We start from the raw sequence: 23,969 nt of genomic DNA on the forward strand, positions 1-23,969 counted from the left end.
GAGTGATAGGACAAGTTCAAATAAGTTCAATACATGGGTATGGTCTTAAGTTATTTTAATTTTTTATTACAACTGCTATGAAGAAAAATAGGATATGCCACATTTTCACGTTTTACAGTTGGATGTCCTATGATATTCCCTTCCAGAGAACAGAGCTCGGAGCTCTGGAAATTTGGGGGCAACTGATATGTGCTCACGTCTGCATCTGTGTGGGTTGGCTGTATCTCAGGGACAGAATCTGCAGCAAAAAAGGTAATAATAGTTCCTTGAATACTTTTATATTATTACTTTGAAAGAACTAAGGCAGAGCATCTCCATTGGGCTTTTCTTCAGGAACACATGTAGGTGGAAAAGAGGTCAGTAGAAAGGCAAGAAGTAAATACTGAAACTGAGATAAAATTAAGTCAGCTTTGTAGACTATCCCCAGGCATTTTCTTGTTTTTTCTCTTTTTTCTTTTAAAACTTTTGTGGGTACTTTGTAGGTGCAAATATGTATGGGGTACATGAGATATTGTGAGACAGGCATGGAATGCATAGTAGTCACATCATGGAAAATGGGGTATTCATCCCCCTCCCAGGCATTTTCAGCTTGAATTTTTGTTGTCAGTAACAACAAGACTGGAAATTTTTAACACTCTCTTATCAATGTTGTAATCATTGTTGATCTCTTGCACTGGTAGAATATGCCTTGGTAGTAGAAAATAACAGCATAAGACATGTTGTAGTTTCTAAGGTGCTTTCACATACAAGGTGGTAAGTACATGCAGAAACATCAACTGAGCTACTCAAAGCCACTGTAGGTTTGTGTGTCCAGTATTATTAAGTCCTGCTGGAATTTGCTTTGAAAAGTTTTTCTCATTATTTTTCTAAATCTTGTAATTGTCTGTAAGTACTACCTTCATAATTAAAATGTTTCTACTCTGATGATGCCTTTAACTACTTTAAGAACTATAAGTCTAGAGCTCCTTTCAAGGGATCAAACCAGAAACGGATGCGTAGGGCAGGTGTCACACTGATTTACGACCACGCTCCTAACCTGACATTAGATATATTCAGTAGATCTGGCAATAAGCATAGTACATACTAATGGGTCTTGATTTTCAATAATTTTGTTATGCATAGTAAAATTTTATGGTGTTTTACTGTGTTGGCTGAATATATCAGGATACCAACTGAAAGCAGATCTTAAAGTTAATAACTCCTGCTTTTTTGGTTTAGTATTCAATAAACTTCTCCTAGGCCACTAGGGCTTAATGAACAAAATACCTCTTTGGCAAATAATTTTGCAGGCACAAAATGTTACTATAAAATTATTTTGTTGAAGAAAGTAAAATGAAAGATTAATTTGACATTGCAGTTATTTAAAAAATGATATGAAATTCTTGCAAACCACTAGAAAAGCAAAAATAATTTTAAGTGTCTCTGAAATTTAAACTTAAAATATTGTTAGTTTTTTATTGGGCATATAATTGTGTTTGACTTTTTTGGGGTCCAGCATTTATTTATTTTGGCATCTCTACTAAATGGTATCATGCTCTGGAAACTCAGTAAAATATTTGTTGTTGCTCAATAAATATTTGTTGATTACTTTTCATTGTTTTTTCTGTAGTGGTTTTTTAACTTTCCTAGTCATGACTTTTTACACAGATATAATTTTGAGGACTGAACAAAATTCAGGAAGGACTATTCTCATTAAGGTAATATTTTTCTGTATTTTCTAAGGCAGAATCAGAAAGGCCAAAGCATTTTTTTTTTTTTTTTTTTTTTTTTTTTTTTGATACAGAGTCTTGCTCTGTTGCCCAGGGTGGAGTGCAGTGGTGTGATCTCGGTTCACTGCAACCTCTGCCTCTCGGGCTCAAGTGATTCTTGTGTCTCAGCCTCCCCAGTAGCTGGGATTACAGGTGTATGCAACCACACCAGGCAAATTTTTGTACTTTAATAGAGATGGGGTTTCTCCATATTGGTCAGGCTGGTTTGGAACTCATGACCTCAAGTGATCTGCCCGCTTCAGTCTCCCAAAGTGCTGGGATTACAGGCATGAGCCACTGAACAAGCATTTAAAAAAAATAATTAAATTGGGAATTTATTTTAGGTATCATCAAGTAAAATTTTTCTTGCAAAACAATGAAAACTTTGGCTGCTGAAATTTACCAATTTAGATTTGTTTTTAGAAATGTTATAGGGAGATAAAAATTACTGAAATCTGTGGTGTAACTAGGAATGCAATTTTGGAAGGTGATGTGATGGGTAATGCTGTTTTTCCCAGTCTGTTCTACTAGTGAGAGAATACAGTCAGTTTTTGATGCATAATAACTGGGTATCTTTTGGGGTATTCCTAAATAGTCAACCTTTTGGAGTTACACCTCCTTTAATTTTCAAATAGAATGCTTTGAATGACCATCCCAGTCTTCCTCCAGTATCTTCATGGATTATCAAGAGTGTGCATATCTCCAGCCATCTCTGGTTCAATGGTTTGCTTCTGCTGAATTCTCAATTTCTGTTTCAGTCTCCTCGTCTATGACAGACAGTGATCCTTCCCAGGAAGCACTTTGCCTCTGGTTGGGCGTTGGCATACCCTCCAGGTGCCATAAGGTAGAGCTATGTATCCACCTTTACTGAAGGTTTCCACACTTCAGGAGAAGATTAGAGTACAGCAATGCTCACCACTACTGTAAACCTATATTTTGAATATAACTATTTCCAAAATCTAAGGCAAAAACATTGGACCCTTTGCAGCTTTATCCAGCTCCCTAGCCTCTCTGCTGTATGTCAAGGTCTGCCTGCTCTCATTTGTAGGAGACAGCACCTTTCATAAATGTTTCATAGGGCCAATTTCCCCCTTACTTTAAGAATGTTTTACTCATTACCTAAAGGACATGTTTTCACTCTGGAACTTATTAGAACTTCATGTTCAGGGAAACCCCACCTGTATTAGTCTGTTCTCAAGCTGCTGATAAAGACATACCTGAGACTGGGTAATTTATAAAAGAAAGAGGTTTAATGGACTTACAGTGCCACGTGGCTGTAATCATGGTGGAAGGTGAAAGGTGTGTCTCACATGGCATCAGACAAGAGAAGAGAGCTTGTGCAGGGAACGTCCCATTTTTAAAACCATCATATCTTGTGAGACTTACTATCATGCGAACAGCACAAGAAAGACCCACTCCCATGATTCAGTTACCTCTCACTAGGTTCCTCTGATGACATATGGGAATTGTGGGAGTTACGATTCAAGATAGGATTTGCGTGGAGACACAGCCAAACCATATCAACACCCTTAGACACAAGGATCCACCCAGGGTTACATATTCTAGAGTCTGAGTTGTAGTAGAAGTGATGGGAACAGTGGTGAATATTTATAGCACAACAATATAGGATGGTGGTCGGCATGAGAAATGCTGCCTGTGTTGAGGTTTCTCAGCCAGTAGGAAGTAATCATGGCCTTTTTTATTCTTCCTGATTTCTTTTGGTCTTCTCTGAGTACCTTTTGAATAAAACACATTCACACAAGATCTCCCAAGGTCAAACAGTTATTCTCAAGTATTGGACAGTCTAAACACATATTAAGGGACAGAGAGATTTCTCTAAGGCAAATATGTCTAGCAAAGAATTTCTCTTTTCCACAATAAATTGCCTTTTATATTTTTGCAGTATTATTTGCCTTTCTCCTGATATTCTTCTGATTATCTAGACCATGCCCAGAGACCTATCTCCGCAGAAGTCAAATAGAGACTATGACAGCACTTTTTAAAATAACAGAAGCTGATAGCCCTTTAACTATGTAAAGGTCCAGCAGAAGATGTGTGTGTGTGTGTGTGCGTGCATGTGTGTGGTTCTGATTCATATTAAAGTCTTAGGCAGCGCTTCCTCTGCAGTTGATTTTCTCAGTAAGCAGAAATGAAGCTGTAGATAGATGTCTTCTCCCTCTGTCCAGAGAAAGCCCTAAGGTCACAGATTCGTTTTGTGTGGAATTTCAGTTACATGAGTTTGGAGTAGTTTGGCCTCACTGGTCTATTTCTGTCCACAAAGACCAGAGAGATTTATAGTATAGTGATGGACAGAACATTCCTCGTCCAAGAGCTTGGGAGAGACTGTGATGGTTTACCTTAGAGATCATCTGGTGTTGTTCATGATTCTTATGTGCATTCTAAACTGAACTTCATGTTCAGGGAAACTCCGTTACCTTGTTTCATAGGGAATCTTCTGATGGAGCTGGCTCCAAGGCTTCCCTTTTCTCCCATAATTATTTTCAACTCTTGAGGGAGTATCAGACCTGTCTTCATACAAATGAAGATTTCAAGGTCATGCTGAAGCTGTGAAGACCAGCCGAGAACTTCATTTCATAGCTGTTTGTAAGGTTTCTTCACACTGGGTAGAGGTGAGGGTGAGGTTCGCTTAAGATCACTGTGCTCTTCCAGTGGAGGCCCAGATAAACAATAATGGTAAACCTAGGAATACAACTTGGTCTCTTGTCTCCAGGCCAGTCAGTCTGTAGTCTTTCATCCTGTCCTTTAAAAAATGTTTTTGAAAATTTTATTGTGGTAAACATGAGACCTACTGTATTAGTCCATTTTCACACTGCTGATAAAGACATGCCTGAGACAGGGAAGAAAAAGAGGTTTAATGGGACTTATAGTTCCACATGGCTGGGGAGGCCTCAGAATCATGGCGGGAGGTGAAAGGTACTCGTTACATGGTGACAGCAAGAGAAAATGAGGAAGAAGCAAAAGCAGAAACCCCTGATAAACCCATCAGATCTCATGAGACTTATTCACCATGATGAGAATAGCAGGGGAAAGACTCGCCCCCATGATTCAATTATCTCTCCCTGGGTCCCTCCCAGAACACATGGGAATTCTGGAAGATAAAATTCAAGTTGAGATTTGGGTGGGGACACAGCCAAACCATATCATCTACCCTCTTAACACACACACACACACACACATAATTTTTTTGAGACAGGGTCTCACTCTGTCACCCAGGCTGGAGTGCAATGGCACAATCTCAGCTCACTATGACATCTACCTCCCAGGTTCAACCCATTCTCTCACCTCAGCCTCCCAAGTAGCTTGGACCAGAGTTGCACGTCACCATAGCCGGCTAATTTTTGTATTGTTTGTAGAGACCAAGTTTCACCATGTTGCCCGGGCTGGTCTCAAACTCCTGAGCTCAAGCAATCCACCCACCTCAGCCTCTCAAAGTGCTGGGATTACAGGCATGAGCCACCACATTCAGCCAATATATTTTTAAGTGTACAATACATTACTGTTGACCATAGGTACTACCCTTTCCTTTTTGAAGCTAAAATATTACTGCTATCCACCTAGTAGTAATAGAATAGGGGAATGAAGGGGTTATTATAAAAATTGTAGTTTAAACTTTTATAGGAAGTATAAATTTCCTCTAATGTATGGGTTGTTTCATTTCTGAGTCCAATTTCAGAATGTAAACAAGAATTGCAATTACAATTCTAAAGTACAGATGGTCCCCAACTTACGATTTTTTGACTACAATGATGCAAAAGAGATACACATTTAGCCAAAACGGTACTTAAGGGTATCCATACAACCATTCTTTCACTTTCAGTACAGTAGTCAATAAATTACATAAGATATTCAACAACTTGTTATAAAATAGGCTTTACATTAGATGATTTTGCCCAAATGTAGGCTAATGTACTTGTTGTGAGGATGTTTAAGGAAACTAGACTAAGCTGTAATGTTTGGTAGGTTAAATATTTCACAATATTTTCAACTTATAATGGGTTTATCAGATGTAACCCCATCATAAGTTGAGGAGCATCTGTATTAATCATATAGTGCATACTGCGCTTAAATATTTTCCCCTGCCTTTTTAACAAAACAATTTGAACTGATAGTAAGGTTATTTATCTTTTCAAATAAAGTTAATGAGAGATCAGGCAGAAATTCTTTACCAAAACATAAACACACACACACACACATACACACACAGACACACACACACACACACAAATGTATTTTAGGGAAAACTGGACTTGACTATTTTTATCTTTGATTATCCCTACTAAAGATATCCTTCTAGGGAAAACACAGACTTTATTTTTTTTTTTTTTCATTTCATGGGCTTCAGGAAGAGAAGCTTAGTAAACACACATTCTCTCCTTCTTCGTTCCCAGACGCTGCAATAGTTTATTTTAAAGCTAATTCTAGGGTAAGTCCTTTTGATCTCACTGCTATCACTTAGAGAATTATAATGTGGTTTTGCAATTCTAGCTAGAATGGGGGACCTTTAAAAAAGGTCTTCGATTTATGTTAAATGATTTTAGTTCAATGACAGGAAACCCCTCTACTTGTTAAAAAAAAAAAAAAAAAAAAAAAAAGAAACCTCAAAAAACAAAACAAAACAAAACAAAAAAACCCTGAAGACCTTTATAGTAGGAAGAAAGCAACCAACTGCTTTTCAAATTACGGGGTTGGTCCCATGTTTTGAAAGTTACCATCTCAGTTGATCTCTTAATGAGATGTCTGTGTACATGAGACGAAGGTCGATAAGAACTCAAGGGCTTCTCATCTATCCCTTCTCAGTTAACAATCCAGTAGCTTCAGAAGACAAATTTATGACCCTTGCCTTCGTCCACTGTAGGATTCATCATCCTAAAGCTGCACTGGAAACTTCCTGGAGGTTTGTCTTCTTTTTGGAGGAGTGTTCTCATATGGGATTCACTTTGTCTTTCTCCTTTTGCTTTCTGGTGCATACATGTTTTCCCTCTTATGTTCATTTCTTAATCATTATCTATAACATTTTGGCTTCTTTGTTCTCTGGCTTTGATATCCAAATATAAAATTGAACCTTCTTGTCTGAATATCATTATGTAAGTACTGACAACATCACATCTTCTTATTACTGACACTGAAGATGTATTTTTTGTGGGTACAAATGGGGTAGAGATGGGATAAATATAATTATTACTAAATATATTTTCAATCTACCTTCTAGGAGTCTTTCTTTGTGTTAACTAAGCTGTCATATAAGCATGAGAAATACACACAAAATCCATATGTTGGTTATTTCTGAACTTATAAGGGCAGGCACCTTTTTGAATCATAACCAATCACAGTACAAAATTCAGTTCTTTTATTAGAAGAATTCTCACTGTATCTGTTTCCTCTTTCAATTATTTCCAGCCAACAGGACTTCTTCTCTTATAATCTTTGCCCAGGCACCATTCAGCCCCATCCCTTCTTCCTTTACAACACAGAGTAGCCTTTTCTGCCCAATTCATCCTAACTCCCCTCCCCCACTACCCCACCGCTTGCTGCAAGAAACTTGGGCCTAAGGCTCACTTTTATTGTAGAAAAGCATTTCCTGACAAAGCCAGTTTCTCTGTGTAGAATAGTTGTCCTCAACAGGGGGCTGATTTGCCCCCAGGGGACATTGGGCAGTGTCTGGAAACATTTTTGGTTATCACTTGTACAGGGATACTGCGGGTGTCTAGCGGGTAGGGGCCAGGGATCCTGCTAAACCTCCAAGATGCACAGGGCAATCCCCATAGCAAAGAATTATCCGACCCAGATTGTCAATTGTCTTTCTGTTGAGAGGCCCTGCTGTAAGGAAATTCTTGTATCAGTGGCACTAAGCAATGATACTTTCTATTCTGCTGTTATCAATGCATTATTCTGTACATTAAGTTATAGGTTTTACATATACACATTCCAGATAATAAACAGTTGTTGAATACTAGATATGTGTCAGGCACCAAGCCAGGTACTCTTAAATTGCTTATGGTTCAATGAGGAAAAGAGGCAATATAATACCTTGTGAAAGGGGCTATGATTGCATAATGAAGATATGTCTCACCTCGCTCAGGAGGATCTGCTAAGCTTTTTGAATTCTGAGAAGGAAGAGGCCTGAATTGAGCCTGGAAGAATAGGTAAGAGAAAGCAAGGCAAAGGGAGGGAGAGAAACACATTTCTGGAAAAGGGAGAAGCTCAGGTTAAGACATGGTTAGAGAAGTGGGCAGGAGCAGATCCCGAAGGACACCACTTAATGGGCTGGCAACCATCAGATGGTTTTTAAAGGCCACTGGGAGTCCTTTAAAGAGAGGTTAATTGGGGCAGGAGTGGGGAGTGTGTTGGTGGTTTAAGAGTTAGATTTCATTGTGGTTTTGATTTGCATTTCTCTGATGGCTAGTGGTGATGAGCATTTTTTTCATGTGTCTGTTGGCTGCATAAATGTCTTCTTTTGAGAAGTGTCTGTTCATATCCGTTGCCAGTTAGACTGGTGATCATTAAAAAGTCAGGAGACAACAGGTGCTGGAGAGGATGTGGAGAAATAGGAACACTTTTACACTGTTGGTGGGATTGTAAACTAGTTCAACCATTGTGGAAAACAGTATGGCGATTCCTCAAGGATCTAGAACTAGAAACACCATTTGACCCAGCCATCCCATTACTGGTGATATACCCATAGGATTATAAATCATGCTGCTATAAAGACACATGCACACATATTTTTATTGCGGCACTATTCACAATAGCAAAGACTTGGAACCAACCCAAATGTCCATCAATGACAGACTGGATTAAGAAAATGTGGCACATATACACCATGGAATACTATACAGCCGTAAAAAAGGATGAGTTCATGTCCTTTGTAGGGACATGGATGCAGCTGGAAACCATCATTCTCAGCAAACTATCGCAAGAACAGAAAACCAAACACTGCATGTTCTCACTCATAGGTGGGAATTGAACAGTGAGAACACTTGGACACAGGAAGGGGAACATCATACACCAGGGCCTGTTGTGGGGTGAGGGGAGGGGGGAGGGACAGCATTAGGAGATATACCTAATGTAAATGACGAGTTAATGGGTGCGGCACACCAACATGGCACATGTATACACATGTGACAAACCTGAACGTTGTGCACATGTACCCTAGAACCTAAAGTATAATAAAAAAAATTAAAAAGAGTTAGATTTCAAGAAGGTCATTACTGTTTCTGAAATCTAACTGAGAGCTAATGAGAGACTGAACTAAGGTAGTATTAATAGAATTGACAAGACTGGGAATGGGGTTGGCATTGGGATGAAACACGAAAAAGTCGTGCATGACCCTCAAATTTTAGGCCTGGTGCCATTTATCAAGTCAGGAAAGGCAGGAGGGGATTGAAGGTTGTGGGATGAGGTAGAAGGCAAATTTGGACATACTGTCATCCCTCAGAATTTGGGGGAATTTGTTCTAGGACCCCCTGTTCATACCACAACCCACAGATTCTGAAGTCCCTCATATAAAATGATGTAGTATTTGCATAAAACCTGCACAGTCCTCCCATATACTTTAAATCATCTTTAGATTACTTAATACAATACCTAATACAGTGTAAATACTATGTAAACAGTTATACTGTATTTTTTAACATTTGTGTTCTTTTTAATTGTCGTATTGTTATTTTTCATTGTTTTCCCCACTCCATACCCCCTAGATCCACAGTTGGTTGAATCTGCAGATGTAGAACCTGCAGATATGGAAAGCCAATTTTGTTTTTGTGTCATACAGATTTTCTTATTTATAAAAGTAATATACATGTCTTTTGTAAAAACACTTGGAAAAGAGAGAGAGGTACAAAATCTCCACTCGGAAATAGCCACTGTTGGTGGCTGGGCACAGTGGCTCACGCCTGTAATCCCAGCACTTTTTTAGGCTGAGGCGGATGGATTGCTTGAGTTCAGGAATTTGCAATCAGTCTGGGTAACATGATGAAACACCGTCTCTACAAAAAATACAAAAATTACCCAGGCGTGGTGGCATGTACCTGTAGTCCCAGGTACTCGGGAGGCTGAGGTGGGAGGATCACTTGAGCTCGGGAAGCTGAGGTTGCAATGAGTGCCACTGCATTCCAGCCTGGGTGACAGAGTGAGACCCTGTCTTAAGAAACAAAACAAAACAAAACAAACAGAAAAGAAATAGCTACTGTCAAAAGTTCAGTGATGTTTTTCCCGAATTGTTATATGTGGCCAAAATTAAACATTTAAAAAATACAAACCCAAACTAACCCAAACTAAGGTGCTTTATACACTTCTCTCCTTTCTTTCCTCTCCTTTCCTTCCTTTCCTTTCCTTTCATTCTTTCTTTCTCTTTCTTCTTCTTCTTCTTCTTTTTTTTTTTTTTTTGTATTTTTTGTAGAGACGGGGTTTCGCCATGTTGGCCCGGCTGGTTTCAAACTCCTAACCTCAGGTGATCCACCTGCCTCAGCCTTCCAAAGTGTTGGGATTACAGGCATGAGCCACCATGCCCAGCCTGCCTTTTTTCACTTTGCAATATATTTTAACTCTTTCCTGTGCCACTGAATGTCCTTTTACATTTTTTTTTCTTTTTTTGAGACAGAATCTCTCTGGTGCCCAGGCTGGAGTGCAGTGGTGCAATCTCAGCTCACTGCAACCTCTGCTTTTCGGGTTCAAGCAATTCTTGTGCCTCAGCCTGCCAAGTGGCTGGGATTACAGGCGTGCGCCAGTATGCCCAGCTAATTTGTGTATTTTTAGTAGAGATGGGGTTTTACCATGTTGCCCAGGCTGGTCTTGAACTGCCGAGCTTGAGCAATCCACCCGCCTTGGCCTCCCAAAGTGCTGGGATTATAGGTGTGAGCCACCGCACTTGGCCTCTTTTTACATTCTTAATGACTGCACAATATCTCACTCTATGGAGGAACCATAATTTACTCCACCATCTCTATTGTTAGGGGTTTTGGTAGCTTTGGGAGTCTCATTCTTAACAAGTCATGCTTGATGCCATCACAGGCTGAGTCCTCAGAAGCTGACAGAAATGGCATTGGAGGTGTAAGATATTAACTAGGGCTAGATCCCTGTGAACAGAAGAGGGAAGGAGCAGGTGTGGGCGAGGGAGAAGGTGAACTGTGGTGCAGTCCTGCAGCCTCAGCAGACCCCAGGGTCTACTGTAAAGGCCTATGAGTGTTGTCCCATTGGGTGGAAATGGCTAGGCTTTTATAATCTTGTCATTCACTGACCAGATGAGGGCTGTCCCGGGAGGGGAAGGACCTCAGGTGAGGCTGCACTCTGCAGCTGAGGTCAACTCTGAAGGGGCTGATAGCTAGGGGTATCTGTTGACCACATTCTCCAAGGCTGAGCAGCAAGTCCTCCTGTGAAGCAAGTCCTCCTATGACACTCCTATGGGGCATCTCTGTGTCTAATACCATTACTTCATTCTGTGCATCTATGTTTGCTCAGGTCCTTGGTATATATTCCAAGAAGTGGAATTGCTGGGACAGAGTGTGGGCATTTGAAAAACTTTTTATATTTATTGCTAAGTGACCTTCCAGAAAGATTGTACCCCTTTCTCCCATCAAGAGTTAATCACTAATGCATCAATATATGACAATTGTACTTTCTTACATTTTTAAATATTGAAAGGTATCTCAAAATCCTTTGGAAAATAAATACAAATTTTGATGTTTTGGTGTTGTGAATTTCATTTCAAACTCCTAAGGCAGGTGCTGTACTTTTCTCTGTAGAGCTGTATAAATCTTTCCAGAAGGGTAAAACATTCTAATGACTGATATTAGGAGTCATAGAATTATATTTAGGTATTCTGAGTTGCAAACTTTCAACATTAAAGAGGCCAAGCAGTGACTGGTGCCTGAGCCGACTTGAAACAGGATTTGCAAAATCCTCCAGCCTTTCCATATAACTATTTGAACAAATACATGAAATTCCCATTTTGTAGGAAAAATGTGACACACTGTTAGAAAGAGAGACCAAAGGGAAATAACCTTCAACCTTCATTTATTGAGCGTCTATTCTAAGCAATGCCTTGGGCTTTTATATCCACCATCATATTTAATTCTCACAACAATCCTTTGAAGTATTATCACATTATTCAGATGAAGAAATGGAAACTTAGTGATTCTGGTAGCTTGCTAATATTGTAAGGCATTCAGATCCCCAAGGCTGTGCACTTCTTAACATTCTGGGCTGCCGCCCCCAAAGCTAGTTACACAGCAGGGGCTTTAAATAGTGTAATGTATGTATATATTAACTCTAAGAATAATAATCCTTGTGAAGCTTGCGGAATGTCCTACTGGACTGAATAGTGCATAGGATTCAGCATCTAGAATTTTAAAATTTTGTATCACTTATAACATCTAGCACATATGAGGTATTCACTAATTACTTAAAAGGTTTTTTTTGTTTGTTTTGTTTTTGTTTTGTTTTGTTTTGTTTTTTTTGAGATGGAGTCTTACTCTGTTGCCCAGGCTGGATGGAGTACAGTGCCACGGTCTCGGCTCACTGCAACCTCCGCCCTCCCAGGTTCAAGCGATTCTCCTGCCTCAGCCTCCCAAGTAGCTGGGATTACAGGTGGCTGCCACCATGCCCGGCTAATTTTTTTGTATTTTTAGTAGAGACGGGGTTTTACCATGTTGGCCAGGCTGGTCGTGAACTCCTGACTTGGTGATCTGCCCGCCTCGGCCTCCCAAAGTCCTGGGATTACAGGCGTGAGCCACTGTGCCTCGCCGCACTTAAAAGTTTTTGAATAGCCAACAAGAGAGAAATATCTTCCCAGTTTCTTTCATCTTTCCCTTTTCTTTTGGGGTTCGGCCTGATCAGAGCGTAGCCAAGAGGCGAAGAGATGGTTCAGTCAGTGGCCTCCCTTTCAGCAAGAACAGTTGTATTCCTGAAGCTTGCTTGTCAGCTTTTTAAAACAGACCCACAGACTAGAGATAGTGCCAGTAAAAAGTGGCTGAACAAAAATGAACCTAACAAAAACCATCACCCCAATCCGGAAGAATGTGGGTGGTGAACTGTTTACTCAGAAGAGAGAGGTTCCAATCTAGCTATTAGAGCTAACTTCCAGAGCACAGGAAGTACAGAGAGAAGAGAAATATGTTGAAGACACCACAAAGAAGTCTAAGATAAATCCAGAAGACAGTCTGGTTTTTTCAACAAGGCACTGTCATTCCAAAAAAAGGGGGAGTGTGGAGGAGGAGGAGTCTCTTCTGGGTTAAAAAAGATGCACTCAAATGCAATGGGTGGTCATGGATTGGATCCTGGTCTGAGTAAGTCAGCTGTAAAAGACATTTCTGGGTCAGTTGGAAGAATTTGATATGAGTTGATAATTATTGTTAGTTTTAGTTAGGTGTGAAAATAGCATTATGTTTATGTAGGAAAGTGTCTTTTTTTCTTTTTTTTTTCTTTTTTGAGATGGAGTTGCGCTCTGTCACCAGGCTGGAGTGCAGTGGTGTGATCTTGGCTTACTACAACCTCTGACTCCCTGGTTCAAGCGATTCTCCTGCCTCAGCCTCCTGAGTACCACCACCACGTCCAGTTAACTTTTTTTTTTTTTTTGTATTTTTAGTAGAGATAGGTTTCACCATGTTGGCCAGGATGGTCTCGAACTCCTGACCTCGTGATCCGCCCACCTCGGCCTCCCAAAGTGGGAAAGTGTCCTTTTAAAAATGATATGTATATGGTACCATATAGGGGTGAAATTTCCTATCTTTACTTTAAAACTCTCCACCAGGTGTGATGGCTTAGCACTTTGGGAGGCCAAGGTGGGAGGACTGCTTGAGGTCAGAGTTTGAGACCATCCTGGACAACATAGTGACACCCTTCTCTCTACAAAAAACACAGAAATTAGCTGGGTGTGGTGACACTTGCCTGTAGTCGCAGTTACTTGGGAGGCTGAGGCAGGAGGATCGCTTGAGTCCATGAGTTCAAGGTCACGGCGAGCTATGATGGTGCCACTGCACTCCAACCTAGGCAACAGAGCTGTCGCTTAAAAAACTTAAAGAGCAAACAAGAACAGGGGGGTGCGGGGGCTCACGCCTGTAATCCCAGCACTTTGGGACGCCGAGGTGGGTGCATGAGGTCAGGAGATCGAGGGTATCCTGGCTAACACGGTGAAACCCCGTCTCTACTAAAAAAGTACGGTGGCGGGCGCCTGCAGCCCCAGCTACTCGGGAGGCTGAGGCATGAGAATGGCGTCAACCCGGGAGGCAGAGCTTGCAGTGAGCCGATATAGCGCCACTGTACTCTAGCCTGGGCGACAGAGCGAGACTCCTTCCCCAAACAAACAAACAAACAAACACACACACACTTTAGGAGGCCGAGGTGGGTGGATCACCTGAGGTCAGGAGTTCGAGACCAGTCTGGCCAACATAGTGAAACGCCATCTCTACTAAAAATAAAAAAACTAGCCGGGCATGGTGGTGGGCACCTGTAATCCCAGATACTCGGGAGGCTAAGGCAGGAGAATTGCTTGAACCCAGGAGACAGAGGTTGCAGTGGGCCGACAGGGTGCCACTGCACTCCAGCCTGAGAGACAGAGTGAGACTCCGTCTCAAAAAACAAAAACAAGTAAATACAATTTTAAAAATTAAAAAATAAAACCCTCCAGCAGAAAAGGTGATAAATAAGGCAAAAGGCAAATAGTTGTTAAATACAGACGCTAGGTTTTAGGTAGTATTCTACTAGTCTCTGCTCTATATCTAATGTTTTTCTTCATAAAAAGTAAACAACCAGAAAAATAAGAACAAGGGTTTGCTTTCGTTTCAGCAGAGTACAAACTGGTCTTTATCTTCCTCCAAAGATGAAGCCATCAACCTGTGGCCTGGATAGTGCCTCAGGAGCGCGGAGTGAGGGCCCAGGTTGCTCAGACAGATGAGTAGACTCCTTTGTGGAGACCTGATTTGAGCACTGGTGTGAAAAGGACCCACGCAAACCGACCAGTGCGCCTCCTGCCCCGCGGCCCTGCACACCCACCCAGGGCCGCTACGGATACCGCATAACCTGCCACTTCGCTGTCCCCTGAGTGTCCTTAAACCACGAATGGTGGGAGTTTTGACGCTCAGCGCGAGGGCGATCATCAAACAGCCTAAACTGGGCTGAGCGGGTGGGAAGTGGGGAATGCAAGGAACTCTCCCGCTCGCTCGAACCCTCAGCGGCGAGCCGTGGTGGAGGGGCAGGGACCCTCCTTCCACCGCACCCACCTGGAAGTCGGGCGGAGCGGGGGCAGGACTCCGCGGTGGGGAAGCGGCCGCACGTGCCAAGGCCACGACCCTGCTCTGCAGCCTGGAGGGCCGGGCCGCCGCTGGGGGCGGGAGCGTGGGAGGGGAGGGTGCGCACCTGGCGGCGGGGCCGGATCGCTGCGGGAGAGCGGGTAGCGGGCTCTGCTGGCCCGGGCTCAGGTGAGGGAGGCGGGCCGCGCTCCCCAGCGGGGGAAGTTTCTTGGCCGGGAAAGGTACAATTGTGTGCAGCTATTCTTGGTATGTCAAGCGGGCCGGGCGGCCGCGAGCAGGGAGGGCGCCGCTCTCAGTGGCCCGGGAGAGGGCAGCGGCCAGGCGGGAGGGTGCGGGAAGGATGCGTGCACGGCGGCGCGTCCCTTCGGGGCGCGGGCCGCGGCCCCTGGCGGACGGTGGCATCTCCCGGACCAGACAGTCTGACCGCAGAGGCGGCAGCGGCCGGGAGCCCCGGGGAGCCACGGGAGGGGCGGACGGAAGCGGCGACTCGGCCGGCCCCGGGCTGGCGGTGGGGTGGGCCGGGGCGGGGCCACCGCGGGGAGGACGGCGGCGGCGCTGCGACTTTTGAAGTCCAAACTGTCGTCGGGGCTGGTGCCGCGCGCTGCCTCCGGGCGCCCGCTTCGCCTCCCGCGTCCTGCCTGGCTGCCCGGGTGCCCGCGGACCTTGGGTCGCTTTCGGGAGTTTAGAGAAAGCCAAGTCTTCACGTTCTTGTAGGTTGGAGACCTTAACGAATTGCACAGCGCAACAAAGGGAACGAGAACCTGGGCGCCTTCGCAACCGGAGCGGAAGCCGGAGTTGGCTGCGGCCCGCGTGCCCTCCCTGTCCGTGGGACCCAGACGCGTGGGGACACCCCCGCCCCTCCACGCATCCACGGAGTCTCTCCCTCTCTTGTCCTAGCCATGGAAGGGCTGGAGGAGGCAGAGGCCAACTGCTCCGTCGCGTTCGCCGAGGCTCAGAGATGGGTGGAGGTGAGTGCCTTTCACTGCTCTCCCTTCCGCAGGTTGTTGACTCCCTCGGGGCGGTCGTCGCGAGGTGACTGCAGCCCCGGTCACTCTGCACTTTAGCTTCCTCGGCGATCCAGCCGGCGCGAAGAAGCTGGTTTGCTTGTCCACTTTTGGGGACTTTGCGGGTTCTGCCGCTCCTGCATCTTCATGTCCAGCTTAAATTAGCGCTGCCCTAACCCCTGGCCCCCGACGGTGTCACTGGCTTCCTAGGGCAGAGGTGGGCGCTCGCCCGCCGGGTGTCTGCACCAAGCGTCCGGGAGGAGCAGCGCGGTCGGCCCTGGCTCGCCTGGGGCGTCTCTGCTGGGCACAGCCCAGAGCGCGCGGTGCAGAGCTGGGCCAGGGCTCTCGGGTGCATTCCCTCGGGGTGCCTAGAAGTGGGGATGCTCACCTTATACCTGAGAAGCCAGTGTATTCAGTGTGGAGGGGGGAGTGGAAAGGAAGGGTGGGTGGGAGGGCAGGTGTAGGAGGTAACACAGGAAGGCCCACCTGGAAGGGTGATTTCTCTGGGGCCCGCATCCAAGCCCAGGGGGTAGGGGCGGGACATGTGCTTTTTCATTTTCAGCTTTGATGAGACTGAGATTCTACGGTCACTCACTGAAGAGTTGTTACCCTCCCAGCTGTGTCTCACAGACAAGATCTTCCATTCCCTTCTTTCCCCCTGAAAAAGAGCGGGTCTCTTCATTAACGCCTTGGGGCTACATTTATCTGTAGAAGGTTAACATCAGGACTTCTAGCTGTTATTCTACCGGACGCTTTTAAAACGAGGCAAAAGTCTTCTAAGCAGATGTGAATCAGGAACCACTGCTGAAAATTGGGGCGTGCACCAGCCCTGCAGTCATTTAGGAGTTATTGATGCCACGTGCTGGTTTAGTTAACCTATTTAAAACTTTGAATTAGGCTTAAAGATTATTCCACGGAAAAAAGAACATGTTTAAGAATTCTAAAGCGAACAGTAATTGAAAATAATTTATGTTTCCTTAAAGAAATACACGTATGTGTGTGGAAAGAAAGAATAAACTTTAAACGTTACATTTCTTACGCTAAATAAAGGAATGTGAAATGTGAGTAGCATTACCCATGGGACAGTAGGGAGGTCTAAGGAATGAGCTTTTAGTGTCTTTTTAGATTGAAACTTTGGTCTGAAGGTGACTTAGAAAGATGTGAAGGGAGGAGCATGGGAAGTTGAGAGAAGAATAAACACTGTATTTTGAATTGAAATGAGAGTGGAAAAATTCCAGCAATATAGTTAAGAGAAATAACTTCCCTCATTCATAAACTTTGAAAAGCCAAGACTTCCAACTGTAATTTTCCATTAGCAGTGTGTGTTCTGCGTAATTTTGGAAAACAAACTTGCCATTTTGTGTTTGAGTGTTGGGGATTGAGGGAGGGAGAAGGGGAGACATGGGGACATGTTTTGGCCATACACGGCTTCTGTGTGGAGTTTGCATCTGCGTGCTTTGTATTTGCTTCAGGAAACGTGAATACGAATGATTTCACACGCTTCCCTTTTTTTAGTATGCACATTTTGGAAAACGATGAATTCCTTTTTTGTCCCTGCTTGCTCGTAATTATGTAGGTTTTCTCCAAGAAATTTGTATATAGTGAACAGGGGAAAAGTGTATTGTGATAAAAGATATCATTGCGCATAGTACATGTGGTCTGTATTCACTCTCATCGCAGTCTATGTAAAGGTGTTTATCAGCAATGATTTGGCACCTTTATAATGTATTTTGTTCATCGTTAGAGCTGGATCTTCCTAAAGGTACTGTCATATCCTTGTAATATAGTAATGAAATTAAAATTATTGTTTTTTTTCATCCCACTTGGAGCAAGGCAGTATGTTTGTCTTCATTGTGTGTATATGAGTAATTTACATGTTCAGATACTTTTAGTATACCCTGGGCATTTGACATGACCACAGTGTGCTCACTGTTAGGGCTATTTTGTTTCTCCAGTGTCCACGTTTCTCTCTCTTGTCAGCTTTGCCTTTGCCACCAAAGCACATATTTTAAAATACTGTTCTTGCCAAAAGAAGCAGGATGAATGACTCTGTCATTGCCGCAACCTCTTTAAGAACCCCTAATTTGAAGATAAAATGTTGATTCAAATGTGTATTTGTAAAGTATTATTTCTCTGGCTTGCTGATATTCGTGCTACATTTTGCCCTATTCCTTTACACATTACTGAAATGTAGGAGGGTTTTAAAATGTATATATTGTATATGTATGTACATATATACATATGTATTATATATTCTATATGTATTACATATAATCTGCTACTTTTATTCACAACTGCAGCTTTGAATACCCCAAAGTCAACTCCAATAACCTTGTAAAGTTTTGAATGGTGACTGGACTCCATATCAGCATTCCCTTGCCATTTCCATTTTCTATCTGTGATTTTTAGTAGCTAATGTCTTATTCTCATAACCAAAGTTTATTTTTTAGAGTGGAGGAGAAAGAGTGAGGTAAGAGCTGGTGGTTATTCTGCTAATTATTATCATTTTATGAATCTTGTTTTTATTTATTTCAAATTGTACTTATAATACTTGAGTATACATAAAAACTGGTTTGTCTACTCATGCCAATTTTGCAATTCAAAACAAATGTAGGAAAGCTACCCTTTAAGATAGCGCAACATAATGATATTGGATTATTACGTGGTTGGAAAGGCTGTTTGAAACATTAATAATGTAGCAGGGCTGGTTTATGATTAAACACTAGTTTAAAACCAAGTAATGGTTTGAAGGCAAAGGCAGAGGGGAAGCTTGATTCTAACAAGGCTACGCAGTGGCTGATGAAGTGGTAGAAAATACAGCCTGGACTCTAATTTTAGGCCTCTTCTGCAGTACCTTTTAATTTTCTATGCCTGATAGTTGCCATTGTCTCTCTGTTTTGGGTCGTCTGAAAGCCATGTGGTAAACAGACAAAATACTAATGAGATTGAAACTGGGGTATGTAGCACTTTGCATTGGCTGGTCACGGTTTTCTAGTCTGTAAGTTAATGTTGCTATCTAGGTTGAGGTTCAAATACAATAGTAATTTTTATGGCTGGAGCAGAACAGGCTAACTTAATTCACCACCTTTCTGCTCACCTGCCCTTCCTGTTATCTCTGGATTGGATTTTTTCGGTATTGTTGTCACCCTGTAAAGGATGTCAACCTGAGCTCATTGCCAAGTCTGGCACTAGAATATGAGTCCTTCCTCATTTCTAATTGGTCTGTTTCTCCACCTGCCCCAAGTTTTATCCTTCGGGAATGTGCTGTTCACCACCTTTTAACTTTTTTTGACTTTGGTGCTAATGGAAGTATTTTTAGTAATTATATATAATTTCAATCAACAGATATTAAGACACTATGGTAAATACTTGTTAAAAATTGTAGTGTTACAAAGCAATTCTTATGCTAGCTGCTGCAGCTAAAATCATTTTAAAGGGTTGCATGTGAAGGACTTGTACTCTGAGTCTTCCAGTGATTTTAGCTACAGCAGCTAGCGTAAGAATTGCTTTGTAACACTACAATTTTTAACAAGTATTTACCGTAGTGATTACAAGCGTGAGCCACTGCGCCTGGTCTGGGCTCTGATATTTAAATCCTGTAGGTCTCAGGTTTTTCCTCTTAATCTCCCCTGGTGGTTGTGCCAGTTAAATGGATGCTGGTGGTAGAGCAACAAATGCTCCCTAATCCGTTGCGTGTGTTTCTCCTTGCACAGAATGCAGTTTTGTCACCTCCGCGTTTTTGTATGGATGGAATACTTGTTATTCCTTGTAACCTAGTGAACACCTCTTCATTCTTCCATACTTGGGCTAAAATCAACCTTTATGTGAAGCCTTCCTGAAATCGCCAAACCTCCAGCCTCATGCATTCCTTTCTCTCCTGTCTTACATAAATCTCTCTTTTTGCATGTTGTGGTTCTATTCGTTTTTCTACATTAGTCTATGAGCTAACTGAGGGCAGGAATCGTATCTTATTTGTTGCTTGAGTGTTTGGCACGGTGCCTGCTAAATGCTTGTTGAATAAAAGTACGAATAAAGTTATAACCTTAACAACATTACAAAATAGGATTTTAAGGACCAGAACTCATTTCTTCTTCCAGTGGAAACTTGCCTCAGTGTCTTAAGCTTTATTGGTTGTAGTTGTTTGGTTGGGACGTGCTACAGGATGTGTCTTCATCTGCATGCCAGTGTGTACTTGTCTATTTACTCAGCATTTCCTCTTCTACCTCAACCCTCTTCCTGAGTCACCTTACTCTACTGTCCTCCACTTGATGATTTCCCTCACAGGGACTTACATTTATCATCTCAAAAATACCTACTATGTGCCTACTGTGTGCCAGGCACTTGCCGGGATTATAGATTCAGTCACCAAATTCTTGGCCCTTACCTGGACCTTCAAAGAGAGGCAGCCCCCTGAGCAGATGCACAGACAAACCCAGCAGTGCCGTCAGATAATAAAGTTCATCCAGTGCATTGTGATGGCATTGGCAGCCCGAGTCCACCTGGTGAGTCAGGGCAGGCGCACAGAGAAGGCAGCATTTGAGCCGAGGTTCTGTGCACCAGGCTGGAGCATTTTGGCCTTTTTTAACTTGTCGTGTGTGAAATCTTAAAGTTGCATACAGCATAGCTTCCAGACATTGCTCAGAGTAATTTATTCTTACTGAAGTACCTTACTGAGGTAACATTTTACTTACAGTGAAATGCACTGATTTTAAGTATACCATTGTAGGAGTTTTGTCAGACCTATGTGCCCAAGTCACCAGAACCCAGTCAAGATACAGAATGCTTTTTATCACACAAGAGAGTTTCTTCCAGAGAGCATATGAATCTCCATTCCTTTGGTAAGCATCCACTCTTTGATTTCTAGCACTATGGATTTCTCAAGGTAGGTTTGAATGGCCAAGAAATGTCTTAATACCTATTTGTTTCTTTTTTCCTCTCACTTTTTTCTTTTACTTTTGTTTTCTGAGACAGGAGCTCACTCTGTTGCCCAGTCTGGAGTAGAGTGGTGTGATCTTGGCTCACTGCAACCTTCGCCTCCTGGGTTCAAGTGATTCTCCTGCCTCAGCCTCCTGAGTAGCTGGGACTACAGGTGTGCATCACCATGCCTGCCTAATTTTGTATTTTTTTTTTTTTTTTTTGGTAGAGACAGGGTTTCACTGTATTGCCCAGGCTGGTCTCAAACTCCTGGTCTCAAGTGATCTGCCAGCCTTGGTCTCCCAAAGTGCTGGGATTACAGGGCATGAGCCACCACACCCGGCCCCATTTTTTTCTTTATGCAGTGTTTTATAATTTCTTGAACACAGTATCTTTACATGGGAAATAAGAAAGGATCCTAGAAAAGAGAGGGGTGGCAAGAGATGAGGGAGCTCATGAAATCCTCTTGGGAAGGAACTGATTTACACAAATAGGAACCAGGGCAGGAATGCCGTTAGAATAGCCTGACTCCAGGAAGTGTAAACAGATATGTCAAAGTATTTCCTGACGAACTGGGAGGGTTCCAGTGCAGTGTCAGTCATTCTGGATTCTTGCAATGTACTGATGCACTGAAAGCTAGAAATGGACTTATTTCATAAAGTGAGGAAAAATGCAAAGAACTTGTACCTTTAATAAAACAGGGTGTCAGCCAGACATGGTGGCTCATGCCTGTAATCCCAGCACTTTGGGAGGCTGAGGAGGGAGGATGGCTTGAGGCCAGGAGTTTAAGACCAGCCTGGTCAACATAGCAAGACCCCATTTCTAAAAAAAAAAAACAAAACAAAACAACAAAAAAAAAAACACGGTGGCACACACCTGCAGTCTTGGCTACTTGGGAGGCTGAGGTGGAAGGATAGCCTGAGTCTGGGCAGTCGAGGTTGTGGTGAGCCATGAATGTGCCACTGCACTCCAGCCTGGGTGACAGAGTAAGACCCTGTCTCAAATAAATAAATAAATAAATAAATAAATTTTCTTGAACCAGTTAGAGAAGTGGACCCACTGGGTGAAAAAGAGCGAATGATTGATTTATGGTTCTTGATACACATGATCAAGATACTCTCTGCAACCTTTGTGGCAGTTTGCAGAATGAGCAGGGGTTGAGGGCACCATTTTCTCCATATTCTGGCCCAAATTAGAAATTTCTATTTGTATTTTCCCTCTAAATGAACAGATGAAAGACACATTGTCCTATCTTTTTTATCAGATTATTAGTGATATTAAACATTTATGTAACAAATGACCCATTGGATTTCCTCCAATGAGGAAAGATGAAGCCGAGAAAAGGAGGGTTCTGTTTCCTCTTAAGCCACAAAAGGCTCAACAAAGTCACAGTTGGCCCTTGTGAAGAAGCCTTGATACCTTGGTGTTTCTTAAGCCATTTGTAAAGCACAAATCCTTAAAGCTTCTCCTAGGCTTAGAGAAAAGAGGAATGGTGTCCTGGATTGGACCACAGGGAGTATGCCGATTTATTCAATCTGCGTTGGTTCTTGTCTTTTGGTGCATTGCTCTAACTCTCTTTCTCTTTGGATGCCAAGAGTGCTTTGGGTAGTGAGGGACTGCTGTTGATACTAAACACCCCATTCACCTTCCCTCTTCCTGTTAAGATTGCTTCTCAACATACCAGCATTTGAGTTATAGAAACATACTAGCTTTGTGAATGCTAGTTAAGAAAAGCAAAGCAACATCAACATATTTGCCCAATTCTTTTAGTGTGGAAGAAATACACCTTGCAAGTGAACTCGTTCTTCTAGTTAGCATCTGCAGATTGAGTTGTTTATGTTGTTCCTGTTCCCCAGATTTCCTGACAGAATGTTTCCAAGTACTTGTTGAATGAATGAACGTTTTATATCCAATCAAAAGGTTGGCCTATTTAATTGATGTTTCCAGATCTCCTTAAGCCTGTTAACTATCAAAAATGTATTAGAGCTGGAGGAAATGAGAAATTATGCATGCCTGTACTTTTTAGTTTCAGAAGGTATTAAATAATGATTGGTTGTATTTCTTTGAAAACATGTTTGATGTAGTCAAAGCTCTTAATAAGGCTAATAGCTGTCATATATGCACAACTTTGAAACAGAGGTTTAACACATTCAACGTGTGGCTTTGCTTAAAGAGATGGACAATAGCAAGTTCTACTCTGATGAATTACAGCACAGTCCCATGAACGGCCTTTCCAAAGATTTTGAAATACTCCAGTAGTATGCTCAAAGATTGGTTCTCATTCCTGGGTACAGAATGCTCAGTTTGGTGCTTGAGTGCATTTTTATGTTGGTATACAGCACTAGACCTTCTGTCTGTCTTCAAGCATAATGGGGGTTGTCATGTAGGAGAGATTAGGAAATTTTTGTATGGACTCAGAGGGCAGAACTGGTAATAACTGGTCACAGTGAGACTTTTGACTCAGTGTTTTGAGGATCTTTCTATGAATGTAGCAGTGCCCTACACTAGACGAGCTGACTTGAATAGCGAGTTACCTACTAGTGAAGTGTGTGTGTGTGTATGTGTGTGTGTGTTTTACAAGAGAAGCTGAATAAATGACAATTAAAGCAGCTAGTATTCTTGAGTTTCTACCACATGCATGACATGTGGCAAGTGCATTATACCTACATACCTTGTGATGAAGGACTATTCTTACCTGAGGATGTTCTTTTCCACTGAGGGAAAAGAGAGGTGAGAGGTAAAATAATTTAGTCAAGGAAACACTAGAGGTAGTAAATGCTGACTGAGGATTCGAATGCCCGCAGCCTGCCCTCTTAGTCATTATATACTTTGCTGCCTGGGAGGGGCGCTGGCCAGGTAGTTCATCATTGTTCAGGAATTTAGAATCAGAAAAGAATGGGGTCTCTTCCTTGTTCCACCCAAAGCTGTAAGATTAGCTATTTTTTTATACATGACAAATCCTATACAACTTCCGCTCACCAGCACAAGTTCTTTCTTGTGATGTTGGTGCCATATTAGTACATGATCATCAAATATAC

At 42.6% G+C, this 23,969-nt stretch overlaps 1 protein-coding gene across 28 annotated transcripts in view; it reads left to right on the forward strand.

Annotated features, from left to right (window-relative positions):
- Positions 1 to 15,586: 15,586 nt before the first annotated feature.
- Positions 15,587 to 23,969, forward strand: part of LMO7 (LIM domain 7) — a 218,602-nt gene continuing 210,219 nt past the window's right edge. For all 28 annotated transcript variants that reach the window (XM_015439347.3, XM_015439351.3, XM_015439352.3 and 25 more), the window contains exon 1: positions 15,587 to 15,981. In XM_015439347.3, the coding sequence (XP_015294833.3) occupies positions 15,913 to 15,981 (69 nt within the window). In that variant the 5' untranslated portion in view covers positions 15,587 to 15,912. The remainder of the gene's footprint in view (positions 15,982 to 23,969) is intronic.

The sequence above is a fragment of the Macaca fascicularis genome, chromosome 17 (assembly GCF_037993035.2).
Source record: "Macaca fascicularis isolate 582-1 chromosome 17, T2T-MFA8v1.1".
NCBI lineage: Eukaryota > Metazoa > Chordata > Mammalia > Primates > Cercopithecidae > Macaca > Macaca fascicularis.